The 23,221-nt window shown below is 43.5% G+C and overlaps 1 protein-coding gene across 5 annotated transcripts in view; it reads right to left on the bottom strand.

Moving 5' to 3' along the window:
- Window positions 1–23,221, bottom strand: part of EPHA5 (EPH receptor A5) — a 333,714-nt gene that overhangs the window by 288,830 nt on the left and 21,663 nt on the right. For all 5 annotated transcript variants that reach the window (XM_026653262.1, XM_026653257.1, XM_026653258.1 and 2 more), the window contains exon 2: window positions 19,829–19,893. In XM_026653262.1, coding sequence (XP_026509047.1) covers window positions 19,829–19,867 — 39 coding nt within the window. In that variant the 5' untranslated portion in view covers window positions 19,868–19,893. The remainder of the gene's footprint in view (window positions 1–19,828; window positions 19,894–23,221) is intronic.

The raw sequence follows: 23,221 nt of genomic DNA, 5'->3' as shown, positions 1-23,221 counted from the left end.
CTAAAAAGCAAGTACTGTCCAAACCCAGTCATAGATTTATTCATAGATCCAGTCAAAGATGTATTTTAGTCATTTCTGGTTTAAATTGAGATCCCTTCCCTTTATAACTCACTTATCCTCCGCCATTCCCAAGTCAAGGGTCGTATATACTGACCCACTAGCATATCTTGAAAACTAGAGCCAATCAACAATTTTAAGCATCATTTTCGTTCTCAGTGACCCAGAATTAGTAAAGTTTGACTACATTTATTTCAGAAGCATTTTGGCTGTAGAGCAGTGAATTATTTGCCCCTCTCACCCCATCAGAGTGCTCCGTTCTCCCAGCTAAGGAGGCCAATGGTTGTCTCTGGAGTGAGAGAACGGGGTGAGGTGCTCCCCGCAGGACAGGATTCCAGTCCTTGCCGCACCACTTGGGACATCTGTGCCTCTGTGTTTGACCGTTCTCTACATAGGGTGGATCAGCTTTTCCGAACCATGAATAGTCTCCCCTCCTAGCTACTCTTCTCCTTCACCCTTCTCCCCATGAGCAATGTCAGGCTGTCAACACTGCAAAAAAACAACAACACATGGCAGCAAGTGACAGAGCCCAGGTCACCTGACTCGGGCTCACACTGTGGTCTAGCAGTCTTAGACGTTCCCACGCAGGCTGGAACCCAGACTCTGAGACCACACGCCTGGCTGGGTTTCAGAGCCCAGGCTCCAGCCTAAGGAGGAGGAACTTGTACACTGCTAATTTTAGCCCCATAGCATGAGTCCCAGGAACTCAAGTCAGTTGATCCAGGCTCTGAGACTCACCGCCATGTTGTTTTTTTAAACCATGTAGACATACCCTCAGTTCTCTTCTCTCCTCCACACTCACCAATAGGCCCGTGATGTTGTTTCTCTTCCCTTACATGCCCAAGCAGCGACTGGCTCCCTATCCTCTTACAAAACAGCAATATGCACACCTTTCTTGCCAATGCATTCATGTTGAGGCAACAAGGTAATAAAGAACCCTAAGCCTTCTAGCTGGTTTCCACTGCTCCCTTTTTCTTGTCCTCAGCTCCCCTTTGGTGTCTCTAACATTATTTAAAGAACCAAATCAACATGAGCCAGTAGAATGATTAGGCAGCTAAGAGCAAATGCAATCCTTTGCAAAGGTCGCTGGAACAGTGTGTCCAGTTGAGGTGTCCATATTTCAAAGAGGATATTGAAAATTGAAAAGGGTTCAGAAAAGAGCTGCAATGATTCAAGACTTGGAAAATCTGACCAGCCGTGAGACTAAAGAAGAGAGGGTTCAGAGGTAGCCTCACACAGTCTATGTGGGGAGCAGGGCGGGTGCAAGGATGTTTCGCGCCCTAGGCGAAACTTCCACCTTGTGCCCCCCGCCCTGAGCCCTGTGGCAGCTCTCCGCCCCACCCTCCGCCCTAAGGCGCCCCCCGCCGCGGCAGCTCCCTGCTCCCCCCCCCGCAGCAGCTTCCGCCCTGAGGCGCCTCCCCCCACACACACACAGCAGCGCCTCCCGGCCCGGGGAGCCATGCAGCAGCTCCCCACCCCAGCTCACCTCTGCTCTGCCTCCTCCCCGAGCACGCCGTCGCAGCTCCACTTCTCCCGCCGCCCAGGCTTGCGGAGCCAATCAGCTGTTTGGCGCCGCAAGCCTGGGAGGGAGAGAAGCAGAGCAGGGCGGCGTGCTCAGGGGAGGAGGCGGAGCAGAGATGAGCTGGGGTGGGGAGTTCCCCTGCGTGCCGCCCCCCCCCCTTACTTGCTGCAGGCGGCCCTCCCCGCGCCCCCCTGCCCCAGCTCCCTCCGCCTAAATGCCGATGATGACCGGGGCGGCCGAAGAGCCGGCCGCCGCGGTCACCGCCGAAGGACCCAAAATGCCGCCTCCCCAAATGCTAGCACCCTAGGCGACCGCCTAGGTCACCTAATGGGTTGCAGCAGCCTTGGTGTGGAGGAGAATGTTGACAGTGGCGGGCTCTTTCATGTAGCAGGGAAAAGGCATAATAAGAACCAGTGGCTGGAAGCTGAAGCTAGACATATTCAGACTAGAAGTAAGGTGCAAATTTCTTCCAGTGGAGGGTCATTAAACACTGGAATCCCTAGGAACGTGAGGGATTCCCCATTATCGGAAATCTTTAAACGAAAATGGGATGTCTCGCCAATGGGAAGGATACTAACTTCCTTTGTAAAGCACTTTGAGATCTACGGACGAAAAGCACTACCTAAGTGTTACTATTATGTCGAAATGATGAGCTATCGCTCAAACTGAAGTGACTGGTTTTATCCTAGAGCCACTCAGTGTGTTATGCGGGAGAACAGATCAAATAAGTATAATAGTGCCTTCCGGCCTTAAAACCTACAAATCTATGAAAGCAGCAACTTTCAACCCAGCCCTTACTTTGAAATGGAAATAAAAACCAGACACATGCTGTTGCTTAACAAACGATTATTTTTATTTTATTTTACTGATTTACCCAAGTAGGAACCTGGAATTATAATTCAGAAAGAAACAGCATGTCAAGAACGTTGATTTTTAATTAACAATGATTTTTAATTAACCATTTTAAACAGTGTGGGGTTGCTGGGTTTCTTTTTTATTATTTTGATTACACTTTTCTTGATTTCGTTCGTAATGAAGGGGAAAAAAAAACACAATTAGAGCAACAAAATAGTTAGGTGCATAGAAATGTAGAGATGTATGCCTGGCAGGGAAGGACTTGCTACAGTGAAAGGAAATGTGTCAGCAGTGACTGACTCAGACGCCTTTCTCTATTAGTAGGAATGTTGATTTTGGTTTTGAAGAACAGATACAGCAAAGCACAAGAAAGTAATTTCAAAAGACTAAAAATAGAACTCACCGAAAAGCTTGTAGGGAGGACAATCTTGTGTTTATGGGACTGAAACCAGGTCTCAGAAGATTAAGGTTTAATTCCTGGCTTTGCCACAGATTCCCTATGTGATCTTGGTAAGTCACTTCCCCTGGCCATGTCTTAGTTCCCCATCTACAAAATAGGTGTAATCACATTCGCTTCCTTTTCCGGCCTTGTCTATTTACATTGTTCGCTTGCTGGGGCACGGGCTGTCTGATATTCTGTCTGTACTGCGCCTGAAACGCTGGGATACCGATCACTATTCAACTCTCATAGGTACTCCAGTAAATAAAAACAACAGCTCACCCACCAATAGCAGCCTGGTGTAAGGGTGTGGTAGCAGTGCAATTTTATAACAATATGTAAACAGAAAGTGTTTTATAATTTATTCTTGGTCTACTCTTTAAGACAAAAGGAGGGTGTGGCATAGGGCTATCATTCTCACTGCTCTCTATATAAAGAAAATATACTATACGATGCAGAAAGAGTTCTACACTGGCAAAACCAAGGCCAGCAAATTAATTTTTTTTATTTTTTAAGCTAGACATTTTCAGTAGAGTCCAAAAAGTGTTGCCAATTCTCATGGTAACACTGCAGGTTTCTTCTCGTAAGAAAAGTCCGTTTTTCTGTAACATGCGTGTTCCAGATTTTCTGGAACCAGTTATTGTTTCCTGCTGGGGTACAGAGTTCCAGTCAGCTGTTGGAACTGGTCTAGCCGACAGTAAAACAGGGTGAATGCTGAGGTTGTGCAAAGAGTATTTTGTTCTGTCAATTGAACATCAGCTGGGGCCATTTATACTTGTCAGACGCTGGAGAACCTGGTCTCTCTTCAGTACTCTGGACAGTGCTGGCCTTTTGCAGCCTTTATATATTCAGCATCATAAACAAATTCTTTAAGAGCAGCATACCTTCTCTGGGTTAAAACATTAGGGGGGGAGGGATAGCTCAGTGGTTTGAGCATTGGTCTGCTAAACCCAGGGTTATGAGTTCAATCCTTGAGGGGGCCACTTAGGGATCTGGGGCAAAATCAGTACTTGGTCCTGCTAGTGAAGGCAGGGGGCTGGACTCGATGACCTTTCAAGGTCCCTTCCAGTTCTAGGAGATAGGATATCTCCAAAAAATACACTTAGCAGGGGTCCTAGCATCTCTACAAATAACTGAAAATGTCACATCAATACAAGCATTCCCAGAAGAATAAGACATTATTCTCTGTGTTCTGAGTAAACAAAACATGCTTAAAGAAATGTATATGTATGGCAGATGGAAACTTTGATTTATATTTGTCCCAAGGTGGCTGAAACACCAGGAGCTGTTATTGGCGGACTGTCACATGGCCTTGTAAGCTAGGAGCTGTGAGCTTTCCATCCTACCGAATGGATTTGGTTGCTCAAACCCCATTCAAGTTAACAGGAATTAGACATCCAAATCCCCTGTTGTATGCAGTGTTGTTGTAACTGTGTCCATCTCAGGATATGTATTTAGCTGTGATTCTCTGAGTACGTTTCCCAGACCTGAAGAAGAGCTCTGTCTCTCTGACCAACAGATATTCCCTCACCCACCTTGTCTTATCCATATCCCCTCGGCAACTTTGATCATCCCAATCTGGATGTTTATGAGAAGCACTCAAACCCCTATAATCACCCAGCCTGGGCTAGACCATACAGGGGAATAACTCTTCTCACACTGCTTTGGCTCTCCGGCGTCTGTTCTCACGTGGAACTAGGAAGTCCAGAGTTATGCAACAGTGAAAAATACAAGGAGGCCATGGGCATGGGGATTACTCCAGTATTTCCAAGCCTGAAAAGGTTTAGTTTGGGATCACGTGGAGTCTGGAGTGAAGAGGGTTGGTCTTGATTTATCTGGAGTGGTTTGCCTATCCTGAATTATACATCCTCTCCCCGCCCCCACCCCCTCTCATGAAAGCATTGATCTGTCCACAGTCACGTATCCTACCACATTAGTATTATGTACGGAAAAATTGCAAGTCTTTTTTTTAAATCACCTGACAATACATTTATTTTGATGGGCACCAGTGACGAATTATGCTCCCTTATACTTTCCTTAAAAATCATTTGTATTGATTTTCCTGCTGCCGGGATTGAAATCATCAGGGCTTTGCCTGATTATTATCTTAACCATAATCCATATTTTTAAAGATGTAAAATAAACTCCAGAATTAGTGGAGAGACAAAAAGCAGATATGCCACCATTAAGGTTAATTGCACAAGCCCATTCAGTTATTCAATCTGGCATCAGAATAAAGCAGACAGTAAACCAGGAGACGGTTTGGTAATGAAGTGACTTTATCTCACAGGATTATTCTTGTGGCTATGGCTTTAATTGTACAATCTAGAAGGATTTGTGACATAAACTGACTAATCTTGCATTATTGTAATGATTTGTAATCATAGCACTGGCTATGATTTACTGGCTTATTATACATTTGCATGTTATAATCAGCTAGAATAGGCAGTGCACGCCCTACAATTCATAACAACACTTAAAATTATACATCTTGCAATGAGCTTTGACAGCTGGCCCACCATAAACAGCTTGGAGGTTTGAAACCTGAAAAATCTGAAGTGTGCATCGTTTCAGCTCCTCGAGAAAATAAAGCTAATGAAATAAAACCGAACAACAGTGTGTATATTGAACAAAACATCCAGGACTGAACTTTTGCTGTGATTAAGTGAGGACTAATAATCCCATATGGGAGCAAAACAGACCAAGTGCTGTGTCTGCTAGCCCTCTGGCAAGGTAGCAAGTTACTAAGCTGATGGCCCTGCTTCCGAAATGATCTTGAGATGTTCACACGTCAGGCTAGTAGAAGCCAGGAGACTCCCGGATGTAACAGAGTCAGGGCACATCTCCACTGGAGCTGGAAATATAATTTCGAGTTCGAGAAGACATACCCGGACTAGCTCTGATTGAGAAAGCGTGGCAAAAATAGCAGGTCGCAAACAGCTAACTACCCCAAGCACGTACCTCTGGTCTCACAACGCAGTGGCTACTCTGCTATTTTTACCATGCTAGCTTGATCAGAGCTCTTGCAGGTATGTCTCCTCGAGCGGGAAATTATACCTGCAGCAGCAGTGTAGACATGTTAGTGTCACGTAATTAGCACCCCAAACTGCTGTCTGCAGGCACACGCCACAAAGGGCCTCAGAAACGGAGAAAGAACCGGGCCCATCATGGGAGGAAGTTGCCATCACAGAATGCAGCGTTGGCTGACAGCCTGAGGATGAGACACAGACTAAACAAAGAAACTCAGTTCCATCTGCAGGAGAACAAAAGCTCCAGACCCCTCTCTCACCCCACTTAACAGTCAGTCAACAGGGGTAAGGCTTAGGGATTTCACTATCTTTATGGCCCGATCCTGCAGACGCACACACAGGTAACTGTATCCAGGTGAGCAGTCCCTTTGAGTTCATTTGGGCTACTCACCTGAGTAATGCTACCGACATGCTCAAGCATTTAAAGGATTGGACCCTTAAAGAGTGATACATTATATTATGGCAAGTCAGGTGACGTGATGGTATTTTCCCCCCACTCCCACATTCTGGGCTACCGTTCTACCTCACTTTTAGGGCTTGATCCAAAGGCCGAGGCAGAACGGCCGTTCATTCATGCAGTGAGAGCGGGCTTGAGCCCTTAGGTAGCAGGTGCCCTCTCTGGATGGCAGGAGGCTGCCACAAGTATACTAATTAATGTATCAATACAGACCAGCAAGCCACCTATGACAAATCGTACCAACAGAGATCCTGTCACTTCTGACTCTAACCCTGAGCTCAGCCGCAGGGCTCAGCCACGTTCACTTAAATGTATTTGTATTTTAAATAAAAATAGAAGAGTAATTTCAAACTTAATTATACGTAGGAAAGTCTGTAGTTTCTCTTCTAACAAATGCTAATAACTCTTCCAGGTCTGCAGCAGTAGTTGTTGTTGTTTTTTAAAGCACACTGTTACCTGACAGGGCAAAGCAAGCTGCAGCAGCATACTCCAACGATGTGACTGTATACTCCCCATACAGCTCATGGGAGGCTTACAATAAATCACAGGGGCATCTCAGCATGTGATGTCACAGCAGCACAAGCAGAGATGATTGACAGCAGTGGTGTCACTCATGTAGCTACAGCGATACCTCTCTATGTAAATTTGGATCCATTTATATACTAGTCAGTAACCCTAACAATTTTCCTTGTGGCATTGGAAGTGATGGGAGCCTATAGCCCTGGTGGGTGCTTTGAAAGAAACAAACAAATAGGACCCCCAAAAGCGGATATTTGTTATCCCTTGTGTTACTTGTACTTAATGTCAGACTGTTTCTATACCGTGAATAGTAATAAGCAACAATAATGTTGTACCATTATAACTTTTTGTCGCAGTAGAAGATGGAGACCATACTCTAGATAATAGAGCTGGGCCATCGTCTTTTTCCAATCAAAAATGAGGTTTTGTTGCAAAAAAAAATTTTGGAGGGAAAAAAGTGTTTTCAACTAAGCTATTTGAGTTTTCATTGAAAGAAACCCCAAAACCAACAGATTTTGGGATTTCAGCATTTGAAACAAAAACCTTCAGTTTTCTGGGGGGGAAAGCCCACCCATTTTTCACAGGGGGAGTGGGGGTTTCCGGGCTAGTCAGGGTGAGTAAGAAAAAAGTATTTGTGGGGGATAAAAAATATTTTTTTTTATTTGAATTGGAGTTGTTTTGATTTCATTATTTGAAATTATAAGAAGTTTATAATAAGTTTTTCTTTTTAAAAATAAACCTGTTTAAAATGAAATCTGAATTTATTACAAAATATGGCAAGGCCTAAACTTATGATAATTTAGTTGTAAATGTGAAGCATGTTTTGATAAGAGAAGTTTATGTATCCAAAATGTTTATGGTTGTTTTAATTAAATTCCAGTTATCATCCAATGCATCTTGATGCAAATGAGCAAAAAGTTATCTAGTAAATATTTTGACTACTTTCTAACATAATAAAATGTACAATCAATAAGAAAATGAAACTTAAGCTATAGAATTGCTTAAATAAATGTAGATAGTTATAGTATACACTCCTAGATAGCAGAAATATGTACCACATCTAGTCTAAAGGTTCTATTTAGTTGCAAATCAACATGTTTTAATGGTTATATCAAGCAATGAGAATCCATCTTTCTTTAGGAAATAACTGAAGTACAAATAGAAAAGTTGATTAAAATAAATGATTTAAATCAAGGCTTTCCACTTGGGGATTAAAATCATTACTTAAATCGCTGATTTAAATCAATCCGCCCTGTGACCAGTTCTGCAATATGAAGCTGAAAGTTTATTAGAGGCACTTAATGACAGGGATATCCCCCGCTTGATCAGTCACATCACTGGAGTTTGCAGTTATTCAAAGACAGTCAACTGAAAACATCTCTGTCCCCAAGGGCTCACTCCTCTTACACATGGGGGGAGGAGTTCAGAAACACTCAGCATTGAGCTAACTCCGTTCCCACTGACTGGAAGGGGAGCAGGGTTAGGCTAATGATCAGAGCTCCAGAAAATCCCACTGCTCACGGTTTCTATCCTCGCACCTTTTTTCAAAAGTTTATAATATTCCAGAACTTTCATCTTCCAGACTGAACTTTACAGGGTTGTCCCTGTCTGCAGTTGTCAGGGTTTTAAATTTGAGCAAAAAAAATAGTCCAGTTGTTTTTTGGTCTTAATCCAAAGCTTGGTGAAGTCAGTGGAAGGGCTCCGATTGACTTCAGTGGGCTTTGGATCAGAGCTTTTCAGAGCTAGTCAGCAAAAAAAACAAACACAAAAACATCCACCAATTGCCTCCATTATAAAAAACGAAAAGTTACTGCAATCTTGAATTAGTTGTTAGCCACCATGCAGGTATCCAGAGTAAAAACACATGCAAGCTAATGGAACAAGACCAGGACTATGTGTTTCTTAGCCATATAAATGGCTTATGTGATTAAGTGATATACACGTTAGGTGGAATGACTGGTATGTGAAGAGATGGGTACATGCTTTAAATTGGGCAACACAAACTATAAACTCTAATTCAGGTTTTAAAGACCTGCATTTTCTCATGTGAGTGCTGTAACTGTGTTGTTTAATCCAGCAAGATTTAATATTATTCAGGATCGCACAAACTATATATATTTTTAGAATGTCATTACTAAAAAACATGAGATTCAAAAATGCCTGAAGTTGTGCATGAGACAAAGAGAACACAACACTCTTCAAAGATAAAGTCATTCGAAGCTCTTTGATTCCTGAATTTTAATTCCTGGATGCTGGAGAAAAACGAATGTGTTTCAGCATGATATGAGATTGTTTATTCAATGTGCCCGTACAGAGGAACCTAATTCTGACAACTACACTTACTGAGATGCATCAAGTTCTTCTAGGATATCGGCTCAAGAAATTAATATATAGGGCTAGTAAAGAAAAAGATTTGTTTTCACATTACTATTAATAGTAATTTATTTTATAGCACCTCAGAGTATGCTCGGCACTTCACACACAGTTAACAAGTTACGATCCTTTCCCCAAGCTGCCAACAGACTAAGGCCTAAATCTACAAGGACTCACACATCTGCTTAACTTTACACACTGTGAACAGTCCCATTGAACTCAGCTATTCACAGACGTGATCCAATGTCCACGGAAAACATGGAAACCTTTCCAGTTCCTTCAACGGGCGTTGGATCAGGCCCACAGGGCACGTCCATAAGTCTCGGCAAGATCAGGGCCTAAGGCATTACCCTACAAGCTGTTCTGCTTGGGTGACAGCCCATTGATTTCAATGATGCCGCACAGCTTCAGAGGTCCACGAGCATGGGGAAGGATCGGGGCCTAATTTCAGGCCGCATGCAATTAGCTGCGATAACCAGATGGAAAGAAGGGGTTAGAGAGGAAGGCCATCAATAACATTATAAGGCTACATAGTGAGGAGTGCTCTGTAGCATGATGTAGAAACGATTATTTTTCAATAATGGCAAATAGACATTTATTTAATTTCTAAGGTAGCTAATTTCTTGTAGGCATCACAGAAGAAATGGGTCTTGAGGAGGGATTTTTAATGAGAAAGTGGCTTTTTGAACAAGCTCAGAATAAACAAGCTTGGCAGGGGGGCATCTCACACAAGGCAGGTGTATTTAGGTGGGGCAAAGATTCAGCCTGGGGGTATAACCACACACTGATTTTGATCTCACGTACACCTCTGCAGCTGTAGACTTCGCACAGTTACGCTGACATACACTGGTATATCATAGAATCGTAGGACTGGAAGGGACGTCGAGAGGTCATGTGGTCCAGTCCCCTGCACTCATGGCAGGACTAAGTAGTATCTAGAACATCCCTGAGAGGTGTTTGTCCAACCGGCTCTTAAAAATCTCCAGTGATGGAGATTCCACCACCTCCCTAGCCAATTTAGTCCAGTGCTTAACTATCCTGACAGTTAGGAAGTTTTTCCTAATGTCCAACTTAAACCGCCCTTGCTGCAATTCAAGCACATTGCTTCTTCTCCTATCCTCGGAAGTTAAAGGGAACAATTTTTCTCCCTCCTCCTTGTAACAACCTTTTATGTACACCTCTACCTCGATACAACGTGACCCGATATAACACACATTCGGATATAAAGCAGTAAAGCAGCGCTCTGGGGGTCGGGGCTGCGTGCTCCGGCGGATCAGCGCGTCAGCGTGTCTGGCTCCAACACGCTGCTCTGAGCGGCGTATTAAGGGTGGGAGGCAGGCGGGAGGGCCAGCGGGGTGAGGAAGCGAATGGGGAGGTGAGCGGCAGGCAGGAGGGGTTGAGGATGCAGGCGGGCGGGAAGATGGCAAGCAGGAGAGCGGCGGTCGGGCGGACGTGGAGAGGCATGCCGGACAGACGGTGAGGAGACTAGCGGGGTGGCGGGCAGGCGGGCGGGTAGGTGGGGTGAGGAGGCGAGCGGCAGGTGGGCGGCCGGGAGTGCTGGGCGGACGGTGAGGAGACTAGCGGGGAGACGGGCAGTGGGCAGGTGGGTGGGTAGGTGGGGTGAGGAGGCGAGCGGCGGCCGGGCAGGCAGCAGAGCTGGGCAGATGGTGAGGAGACTAGCGGGGCGGCGGGCAGGCGGCCGGGAGGACAGTGAGGAGACTAGCGGGGAGGCAGGCGGCGGGCAGGCGGGCGGGTAGGTGGGGTGAGGAGGCGAGCGGCGGGTGGGCGGGCGGGCGCGCTGGGCGGACGGTGAGGAGACTAGCGGGGAGGCTGATTTGTCCTGGGCCCCGCACCCCTCTAGGGACGGCTCCAACACGCTGCTCTGGGGGGGAGTTTCGGGGGGCGGTCAGGGGACCAGGAGCCTTCCCTACCCGATATAACGCGGTTTCATCTATAACGCGGTAAGAGTTTTTGGTTCCCAAGGACCGTGTTATATCGGGGTAGAGGTGTATTTGAATACATGCCCCCTCTCAGTCTTCTCTTCTCCAGACGAAACAAACCTAATTTTTTCAATCTTCCCTCATAGGTCATGTTTTGTAGACCTTTAATCATATTTGTTGCTCTTCTCTGGACTTTCTCCAGTTTGTTCACATCTTTCCTGAAATGTGGTGGCCAGAACTGGACACAATACTCCAGCTAAGGCCATATCAATGCAGAGTAGAACAGAAGAATTACTTCTCGTGTCTTGCTTACAACACTCCTAATACATCTGAGAATGATGTTTGCTTTTTTGCAACAATGTTACAAGACCCCTTTCCACAGTACTCCTTTCTAGGCAGCCATTTCTCATTTTGTATGTGTGCAACTACACCTCTACCTCGATATAACGCTGTCCTTGGGAGCCAAAAAAATCTTACCGCGTTATGGGTGAAACCGCGTTATATTGAACTTGCTTTGATCCGCTGGAGTGCCCAGCCCCGCCCCCTCAGAGCACTGCTTTACCGCGTTATATCCGAATTCGTGTTATATCGGGTCGCGTTATATCGAGGTAGCGGTGTAGTTGTTCCTTCCTAAGTGGAGTACTTGCATTTGTCCTTATTAAATTTCATCCTATTTACTTCAAGCCATTTCTCCAGTTTGTCCAGATCATTTTGAATTTTAATCCTATTCTCCAAAGCACTTGCAATCCTTCTCTGCTCGGTATCATCAGCAAACTTTATAAGTGTACTCTCTATGCCATTATCTAAATCATTGATGCAGATATTGAACAGAACCAGACCCAGAACTGATCCCTGCAGGACCCCAATCAATATGCCCTTCCAGCTTGACTGCAAACCACTGATAACTACTCTCTGGGAACAGGTTTCCAGCCAATCATGCACCCATCTTATAGTAGCTCCATCTAGGTTGTATTTCCCTAGTTTGTTTATGAGATGGTCACGTGAGACAGTATCCAAAGTCTTACTAAACATTAATAAGTTTACTAACGGTCAACATGGTCAAGTTATACCACATCTACCACTTCCCCCCATCCCCAAGGCTTGTTCCCTTGCCAAAGAACGCTATCAGGTTGGTTTGACAGGAAGGCCTGTGGGACAAACGCAGGTATATAAGCTGAAGCAACGTCATTGACTTCAACAGAGTTGTGCCCACTTACGTTAGGGCTGAATTTTAACAAACAGGAAATGATGGTTTATTTATGTATGTAATTTGTTATTTGTCCAAATTCAGTCCTAGTGTAAGGGGGCACAACTCTGTTAAAGTCAATGACGTTGCTTCAGCTTAGACACCAGTGGCTACATGTGACCCTCAGGTATCCCACTGCATGTCAGAGTAACTCCACTCAAGTCTACAATTAGAGAGATGTAAGTGAGATCAGAATCAGTGTGTAAGATAGTAGCTTTATATACTATGTGTACTATCATTTGTTTATATCACACACACACTACACAGAGAGAACCACACACAATGGGCCCAGCAGTTTATTTAAATGATCACAATGGTGTCGCATAACGAACATGTGATTAATGTTTGTCATCATTACCATGCAATACAAGATGGCAAACTTTGTTGCAAAACGATAGCACTGGACCTATGTAGACCAAGCACATTGGTCCCTTAAAAAAGGTGATGCCAAAAAGAAAATGATGCTACCATGGGACCAGGGCCATTAGGCAAGAGAATGGGGTGACAGAAGTTGGCTATATGATCTCTTCCATCTCTAAGTAAGGCGCCAGGACCCAATGCTGGAAACGCTTACATACAAGTCTAACTTACCACATATGTGTAGCCCAGCTGACGTCAATGGAACCAATCATGTGTGTAAAGTTAAGCGAGTAAGTATGTAAAAGATCAGGGCTATAGTTCCCAAAGGATACAACATGTAATCTTGTGAAAATGGTAGGTCATATTTTGTCCCTATTAAACTTGACATCGTCCCTTAAAATATTCCTTTTAAATTATTAAAATGTTGCTTCAGATTGCCTCAATTTTCCTCCAAAGATGTGTGCAACTTATCATATTTGTTCCCCTTGTAGCATAATTCTTTTTGCATTCCTAGCCAAATTAAGGGCGGAGAAGTGCTAATGTATATTTTTAACCTACTTCAGTATTATTTTCATCTTTATTAGACTCCCCACTGCTAGTATGAATTCTAGCCTCATCCTTTTAGTGTCTCTCTCTGTTCTGCCTTCACCATTGTTCACAACTTAACAGCCGCATTCACTGGAAACAACACAGGTTTCCAACTGCGGTGGCCTAAATATGCCAGTTACAATCAAAGCTACATGACATGGCTCAATGGTGCCAAAATCCTCCTTGTTCGTCCATCCCTCCTTTTTTTTTAAATTATTATTATTTCTACCCCAAAATCAGTCAACAGTGCACGGGATTTCAATGCAAAAATCTCAGGCTCAGTCAGAACGAGAGAGAGCAACTCTAATATATTCATGAACCATGCTGACTAATCTAACCCTTAGTTATTTTTAACTTCAAAAGACACACACATAAGGGAAGCTCTCTCAGAAGAACGAACCAGAAACACTGCTCAACAAAAACCAAGCCCTCCCCCCCCAACACCCAAACAACAGAAATCTGTAAGGTCAGCTCTGCTGAATTTCCCCACTAACATATGCTTTTTGCCCTGGTTTGCTTTCATCGGCAGGGCAACTGTTTTCTCCCTTTCAGAACAAATGTAATTAATTAGTCAACTCTTTAGTATCGGCTGCAATGAATAAACAATTATGAGCAAACCCAGTATCCTCAACATCTCCACAAGACAAGGTTCCTTAGTGCATGTTTGTTTTCCTCTCTCGGCTTAAAAAAAAACCCAGAACATGTAGCTGTGCAGTGAGCCCCAGCAAACAGCCAAGTCTCCAAGGACCATCGAGGGTTTCCTGCTGTATGCTGCAGGAAGTTCAGAGAAATCAACAGGGAACAAAAAAGACTGCTTATACAAAAGTACAGCAGGTGTGTCATGCTCTAATTTGGAAAAAAAAATAAAAATAAAGGTCCTAAGAGGTGTTTGCAAGGAAGTTTAAAACAAACCCACAAGAGGGAAAGTTCTAAAAACACGAACCCAACTGATGGTAACTACCGAAACAAAAATATCACACATAATTGCTGAACAAACAGAGCCCACTAAACCCGAGTGTTTACTTTAAAAGGCAATTGTTGCAATTAGCCGGATGTAATTACAAGCACGTGCATTTCTGTACGGCCAAATCAAACGAAGATGTAAAGTATGTGTCTGCAGGGAGTTCTGGGTGGGGTGTACCCAGACCTAAGAGCCTTGCAGGGTGTCCTACCCTGATTCTGCCCCTCTCTAGGAAATAAAAAGAAAAGAAGAAATAAGGCTGCTTAGTATAGAAATCCTGTCTGGATCTGGTATAAATATTTCTCTTACACCATTTCCCATTGTTTCGATGTCTGTGACTTTGATATGTGATAAAAGGGGATGTTTAGTAAAAGCAAGTGTAGTTGCTGCATGTCAGGCTTAATCATTGTCACAGCCACATCTACATAAATTTCTAATGTGGCCCGCTTTATTGAAATCTACGAAGTGCCCTAGGAAATGCACCAGGAGGGGTATAAAGTGCAAGCATGCTAGACGTGCCCCATTTTTAATAAAGAAAGCCCAGCCACGTATGTTGGGGTTTTTTGTTTATCTGGACATCTTTTAGTTCGTGATCACAACTACGTGCATAATTCTGCTCTCGGGTGAATCTAGGGTAATTCAGTGAAGTGAAACCAGATTTACAGCAACTGAGAGCTGAAGGCAAAATTCTCCCCTCTGCCAGTAGTGACGACAGGATCAAAACCTTGCCCAGGTGCTGCATAAAGGGGCACCTCAGACATCATCAACGCTTTAGGACCACTTAGGACAGAAGAATCCCAGTCACTGTTACAGACTAGGGACTGAATGGCTAGGCAGCAGTTCTGCAGAAAAGGACTTAGGGGTCACAGTGGACGAGAAGCTGGATATGAGTCAACAGTGTGCCCTTGTTGCCAAGAAGGCTAACGGCATTCTGGGCTGTATAAGTAGGGGCATTGCCAGCAGATCGAGGAACATGATCATTCCCCTCTATTCAACCTTGGTGAGGCCTCATCTGGAGTACTGTGTCCAGTTTTGGGCCCCATACTACAAGAGGGATGTGGAAGAACTGGAAAGAGTCCAGCAGAGGGCAACAAAAATAATTAGGGGGCTGGGGCACATGACTTATGAGGAGAGGCTGAGGGAACTGGGATTGTTTAGTCTGCAGAAGAGAAGAATGAGGGGGGATTTGATAGCTGCTTTCAACTACCTGAAAGGGGGTTCCAAAGAGGATGGAGCTCGGCTGTTCTCAGTGATACCAGATGACAGAACAAGGAGCAATGGTCTCAAGTTGCAGTGGGGGAGGTCCAGGTTGGATATTAGGAAACACTATTTCACTAGGAGGGTGGTGAAGCACTGGAATGCGTTACCTAGGGAGGTGGTGGAGTCTCCTTCCTTGGAGGTTTTTAAGGCCCGGCTTGACAAAGCCCTGGCTGGGATGATTTAGTTGGGAATTGGCCCTGCTTTGAGCAGGGGGTTGGACTAGATGACCTCCTGAGGTCCCTTCCAACCCTGATATTCTAGGATTCTTTAACTCATACTCTGCAGAAGGCCCCCTGGGATCCTGATCCAGAGTTCAGCAGATGGCAGGACGTGGGTGGGTACTTCCTGTGCTTTACCCCTCCACAACCCTTGGGAGGATTTTAACAGATACAGGCACGGGAAATGCTCTGCACAGGCCCTGTGCTCTGTCGAGGAGGGGGCTCCAGGGATAGTGGCCAGTGAAAGAGCCATGCTACCAGGAACCAGGAGCAGAACAGGGAAACCAGGGGGAGAATATATCACCATACATAGCAGGAAGGATAGTCCAGGGGATAGAGCATTGGATTATGAGTCTGGAGACGTGGGTCCAATTCCCAGCTCTGCCACAGACTGCCTACGTAGCTTTGCGTAAGTCGCAATCTACTCTGGGCCTCATTTCCCACCTGTAAAATGGAGCTAAAACTTCCTTACCTTCCAGGGTGTTCAGAGAATAAAATCCATCCATGACTGCCAGGTGCCCAGTGATATGACCCAGGTAGGGTTGCTACCCATCCAGATTTTACCAAGACAGTCCAGTTTTTGGCTTCTGTGTCTGGGTACCATAGGTAAGTACCTAAATAGACTGGGCCACTGGACAGACAGCTCTAACCTACAGTGCTTTCCCCAAGAACCACAAAGTCAATGGGCCAGAACCTGAGCTGATGTAAATTGGCATAGCTTTAATGAAGTTCCACTGATTGACACCAGCTGTGGGTCTGACCCACTGTAATTAATTAAGAAACGGCAAAAATGGCTTATTTGTATCTGGAGACATAGCTGTGGGAAGGGCATGCACAGCTCTGAGCCCTGGCTCCAGGTTGGATTGGATTAAATCCACCTTCATAGATTTCATTTCTCAAGCTGCATGCAGGTGGAGTGGTTTTCACCAACGGCGCTACTCTGCATTTCACTGGTGACAGGGAGATCAGGGGCAGACTGAATTAAGGTCAAGCAGGAATTTTCTTCCTGTATATTTGGAAACAGCTTAGCAAAACTGAGGCTGCTACCACAATATAAATAATAAGTTCTCATCGTTTGCAGTAACAGGATGTAGACAAAATTATTGCCCATACCGACCACCCCATGGAACCCAATTGATTTCAAAACATGAAGATTACCATGTGTCATTCTCAGGATAACTTAATATTGTGCTAAACCACCCTAAAATTATTCATCTTTGTACTGAAGACAAGTGTTGAGAATTTCAATCTGAGTCTAATTCTGTCCTGAAAATCATAAGTGTTCGTAAAAATCATGTGTCCAGTCCAAAAATCATGAAATCAGCTTAAATATCATGGGGGGGGGGTTGGGTTTTTTTTTTTTTTAACTAATAAATTTAGGTCCTATTTTTATTTGCCTTCTGGTATCTGAGCTGGCTTTTCGGGTTAACCATTCACTTAACATTCCCAAGCTTTCCTATGCAACCATGAGGACTAGAAGCTTATTTTTGTAGGAAAGATGAGATTCTCATGCAATCTCTTGATTCTAATAGCTGTAGCTTCAACAAAATACTAAATTTCAAAATCATGAGAACTGGCAAAACTGCATGCGTTACTGAAAGGAGGAGTTTCAGGAGGATATATTATCATAATAGTAACTGTAGTATCCCTGCAACAGTGATATAATAAATGTAGCCATAAAATTCTTGAAGTGAATAGAAGCTGAAGAATGGTATTAGATAGGGGGGTAAATATGATGCAAAGGGGTTATTCCAGTACATATACTAAATCCAGACAAAGTTCTCACTGACAGGAAGTGTTGCATGCGGAAAGGTTTCTCCTCTGCTTCCTGCAGAGATGTGTATGTGTCCATTCCCTGAACCTTCCCCTCAAAGGATGTCCTGAGAACAACAAATTTGTCTTGAAAAACCTGGCTTCCCAAGGAATAGCCCACCTTCCTCGGATCTTATTTTAAAATTAAATCTCCCCACTTCCAAATCTGTATGCCAAGCTGAGAGTTATTTTAAATATTTACACCAGGCTGATCTTTAAAAGAAATACTACATAAACGAGCGGATTGGAGCTTTGCTGATTGTAGAGGTGATAAATGGGTTGGGGAGGTAGATCAGAAAGATACTTCTCGCCACTTGAAAAATACTGCCAATATATTAGGCCAAACAGACAATTGGGCTAATTGGACCTCATGAATTTTTATGAAGCCCCATGAAAACGAAGGAAATTTAGGGACTTCTGGCAATTCAAAAACCAATTCTGCCTGCCTGATTCACTTTTTATTGATTTGGGCAAGCTAATTTAAGAAACAAATCCTTCTCTATTGACTCAATTACAAGTTGATTTGGTATTCATGGGTCTAGCTTATGATTTTAAAGCAAGGGAGGTAGTTGGAAAGTAAATCTGTAAATATATAAAGCTTCTCTGGGTAATGGAAAAAGAAAGCTTAGGCCTATGCTTAGAGCAGTTAGCGTCTTCCCTGCTCCGGATTGCACATGCACATACAAATCTATGGGACATTCGGGCTGTTATGATTTCTGCACTCATGTCTGTATTGCTGAAAATACAATACTGCTTTCTTATGCTGGGGAAAAAAATACTAGAAAGGGTTGGCACCATAGAAAATAATATTTCATCCAGTACCTAAAAAATCTTCTAGTTAGCAGGACATTCTCCATTCAGATCTTCACAGCTGATCTTAACTCCATATGTTGTTCTGCTGGCATGTGATCATTAAGATGCCCACACATGTAATAATAATACCTAGCTCTTATATAGCACTTTTCATCTGTCTATCTCCAAGCGATCCACAAAGGAGGTCAGTATCATTATCCCCACGTAGGGAGAGCACATTACGACAGTCAAAATCCTCCATGCACATCTCAAAGGGCAACTCTGCCTTTAGAGCCTGATCCAATTTCCATTAACATCAATGGAAAGAACTCTATCAGGCCCCTAGTGCCGTTCACGAGAAACTCTCCGTTCTCTACAATCGCTTACATGTCTGAAGTCAAAGACAACTACAGTCAGCTTTTGGCAATCGGTGACTTCTGGCGTACAACCAAGCCAAATTAGGCCTCTGTTTCCATATATATATAAATTATTGTCATTTGCATGACAATCAGTAGCCAATCAAAATTCGATTCCAAGATGACATTGCAGTCGTTTACAGCTGCTGACTGTCTACAACTCCAGGGATGGTATTTCAGAACCCTCTCCTGATTAAAGACTCCTATCCGTCCCACTCAGCAACGCGTGCGGGAGCTGGGGGTTCCCAGCAACTCACAGGAATGCTCAGCCCCTGGCAGGATTAAGCCCCACATTGTTCATCAAAATTCTCTGTGCAATTGCAGTATCAACCCCATCCATACAAGGCAAAACCACAACAAAGAACAACCCCCGGGGATGATGGATCTCTTAGAATCACAAAAAAGCCCTTACTTGCATTCCTCACTCTCATGGGTGAGCCCATTGTTTTCACTATGGCTACTCACAAGATGCAAATAAGGCCAAATATAAATAAAGATATTACAGTGTTGCCAACGCTTGGAATTTTATTACATGACTGTTTGGAGTTTGTTTGTTTTTTGAAGTGCCAGCTCCTGGAGTCATGTGAGACCCTCAGCTTTCATTTAAAACAAAGAGTAAATTCCTAGCCCACCACAATTGCAGAGAAAAGCATGTAAACATGACCCAAGTGCATCCCAATGGCTCTAAAAAGAGAAGGGAAAAGAACTCAGAGTTTATCCCTTTTAAAAAATGTCGTGATTTGGGGCGGGAGGGTCTGACTCATGTTGTTTGAACACGTGGGGCTGGCAATGCTGCAGAAATAAATCAATCCCTGACCATGCAGCTCCATTTTTTCCAATCACAGCTTGTTGTTTTGTTTTGTTTTTTTCCCCCTCCTATTGCCAACAATTCCCTCAGGGGAATTTTCAACACAGAAATCTACATTCAAAATGGAAATGATTAGTGCTGCTCTTGGCTTGAGAAAGCAAACGTCTGAGACTTACCCCATTTTTCGGGTAGGCTATCCATCCCAGATCCCCCATGACTGTGCGTGAGTCCAGTAAAGTCACTAAACAGAAACGAGAAGAAGAAAGCCTTAATGAGGCTGCATGGATACAAGCGTCAGTAAACACATGAGACTTTGCTGGCCCTGGGAAGGGCACTTGGCAATTAACAGAAAGGGAATCCGATTGCTGTTAAAATAAGATACAATCAAGACAAGTTATTGCAATGTTTAGAATAGAATCCTGCAGGCATTTAAGCAGATGCCTAACGTTACTCAGGTAAGCAGTTCAATTACTTGTATTACCATAGCACCTGGGAGTGCCAGCTGTGCGCCAGGATCCTGTGGTGCTAGGCGCTGTACAAACCCAGACATGTCCGTGTAACTCTCTGCAAGATTGGGGCTTCAGACTAAGTTCTTTGGGGCACGAGTCAGTCTTTTTTATGACATGCGTACAATCCCTAGCATCCCTTGATGCCCAAATGGGATTACGGCAGTATAAAGAATAAACAACCAGTAATTTATAAATGGAACAAAGAGTGCAAATTATTCTGTTCATATAAAGTTGCAGCTCACTTTAAAAATTAATGAGCGGGCCCCTTTTATTATTTTGTAAAAATGGTGGTGAGCAGGAAGCAGTCTTTACACAACGCTGTCGGAAAAAGTTCCAGCCTATTTCTTCACTAAAGACTGTACATCTCTGGAGTAAATTGCAGGCTGCTTGACTGTGGCTAAATTCACTGAATTTTGCCCTGGCAAGCCACACAAGCAATTAAAAAAACAATTTACATTAAACAGCAATAAACTATTCCCAAGCTTATAACATTTTTTCATGGATTCCCTAAAATCTGTAGTCCAAACAGTGAGTGTAATTAAAAAATAAATCTACACACACTTAGCCAAGCTAAGAAAAATTGCAGCAGCTCTTGGTGCTGTCTCTGTAGTTAAGAGTCTGTTGTGCTTTGCATTATTAGCTCCGTTTTTAGAGCTGTAAAACTGTCGGATACAAATGGTCTCGGGACTGAAACTTGTCATACAAAGTTGCAGACAAAGAGGAAACTTCTCTTCCATGAACAGATGTCCTTTTCACAATAGATTTTATATTTATGCCACACAACCTCACTTTCCTCATTCAAATCCCTCCTCAAAGCCACTTCTTTCCGGCAGCCTTTCATTTCTGACCACCACACTGATTATAAAAATAAACTCAGACCGCAATTTTCAAAACTGGGTACCTAAAATTAGGATCCTAAGTCATTGGTTAGGCATTTAAATAAACAAGGCTGATTTTCAAAAGGTACTAAGCACTCAAATAAACCTCTTGTAGACAATGGGAAACAGCTGTGCTCTCAGCACCCTTTGAAAATTACGCCACTCATTTGGAGTCTAAACATTCACTCCAAAGGGGAACTAACACAATGTGTATGTAACATTAAGCATGTCATAATATGCTACATTATCTCCATAGCTCTCCCATCAATCCATTGTGCTTTCTGTCTGCACACAGATAATCAAGTGGACCAATGAAAACTCTTGACATGTGTATAGCCCCCCACATACACACACTCAATTCAGCCAATTGGACTGCAGTATGCAAATTAATGCAAGAGGAATACTGAGGATTGGTTGAGTACCTTTGACGTCACAATGCCACTACTTGCAAATGACCTGATCAGCTGTACTTGGCTGGTCAGTAATTACAATTGTTTACATCCGATCATTAATAATTTGTTTTCATTAGAACTTAGTTTTTCAAATATGCCCATTATTCACAGATCAGTCAATGAGATTTACATTTGTGGGAAGCTTGAAGGTTTAGTAACAAGCCATTTGTTAACTAGAAGGATGCGAAAAAAAATTAGATTAAAATAAAAAGCAATTTTTAAAAAAAAATCTCAGAGGAGACTGTTTTAAATTACTGAAATACAGATTTAACTGAAACAAATCCTCAGCAAATTCAGTCTTTGCTCATAGATTATGTGCTGTAAACTGGGGGGAGGCCCGCTATGGCTTTTTTAAAACAAGGAGCTTAAATTCCCCTACTTGAAGTGAAAAAAATGACCCCAACCTTAACTCTGGAGCCACAGTCAGTACCTATAAACTAGCCACTTAGCTAGCGATTCACACAGTGTTCATCACCATGGTACCTGGGTGCCTTCTCACAAGAGCAGGCACCTAGATTGTGTCTAAGCTAATACATTTCCATGAGAGTGTAGCAAGAATTCTCTAGCCCCTTTCAGCCGCTCAGCTGCTGGGTAGCTGGGCTGCTTCCAAGTTTATTCCTTCCGGTTAAACAAAGGCAAAATTGGGACTTTGCTATGCTGCCAGTCTGGAGCGCCATAAGACCAGGAATGACTTCCTGGAGGATGCTGGGGTATAGTCAGGATCCAGCCCCCCCTCGGCTGCCTGTTTAACCAACCAAATGATTTAACCCAATTATTCTCCACTGCTCTGGATGTTATTGTATAAGAGTCAGATTCTGCTGCCACTGAATTCAATGGGAAAAATCCTCCTGTTGACTTCAGTGGAAGCAGGATATACCTGGAACAGGAAATCCAGTACCCAGGTACTGTTATACAGTGGTGCAGCTTCTGCGCTCATAATACACAGCAAGCTTACACAAAGAATACACATAAATATGAACATTTTAAGTAACTCTCCCAATTGTATGGTTGCAACTTGTCAAAGAGGATTGTTGAAACAAAATGGCAGAGTCACCAATAAATCCCACTACTACAATTGTTGTAATTAAATTGCTCAGAACAGTATATTCTTGTTGTAAAGTGCAATGGGGGCACAATGACTATTAATTTACATTGTACAACTTAATTAAAACTTACTTGTCCTGGAGACGCCACTAATGAGTGTAATTAGATGGAATGTTTGATACCACACAGTTGCTTTGTAAGACATTAATTAAATATCCACAAAAAGGGTACGAAAAGGTGTTTTTAATCCAACATCAATTTCTAAGAGGCATGTGATACTGCAGTTAGGTGTAATAACTTTCGAGGCAGTTATCAACCGCAATAAAAAAATAAGTTTCCATACAGAATGACAAGAGCTCACCCAACTCCCACTGAAGTCAATGCGAATCTTTCTACTAGAGAGGTAAATGAATGGAACCAAATCTTAAAACCCTACTCAGTCCTTCCACAGATACAACTCCCACGGAAGTAAAAAAATGAGCAAAATCTCCAGAATTTGGCCCATGATTCCACTGAAATTATGGCACAGTGCAAAATGCACAACCGGGGGGTATGGTGGCTTTAAGCTACCTTTTTGTGCCCTCCTGATTCTGGGCTGCTTCAGGGGATGGACAGGCGCCCGGCCTCATTTAGACAGGTCTGAGGTGCTATCTAAATTATCCCAGACTCTCCTGGCTGTGCTTTCA

The sequence above is a fragment of the Terrapene carolina genome, unplaced genomic scaffold, assembly GCF_002925995.2.
Source record: "Terrapene carolina triunguis isolate 2854851 unplaced genomic scaffold, T_m_triunguis-2.0 Scaffold136, whole genome shotgun sequence".
Classification (NCBI taxonomy): Eukaryota; Metazoa; Chordata; order Testudines; family Emydidae; genus Terrapene; species Terrapene triunguis.
The sequence above is the reverse complement of the archived record's forward strand: the minus strand, read 5'-3'. Positions and strand labels throughout refer to the sequence as shown.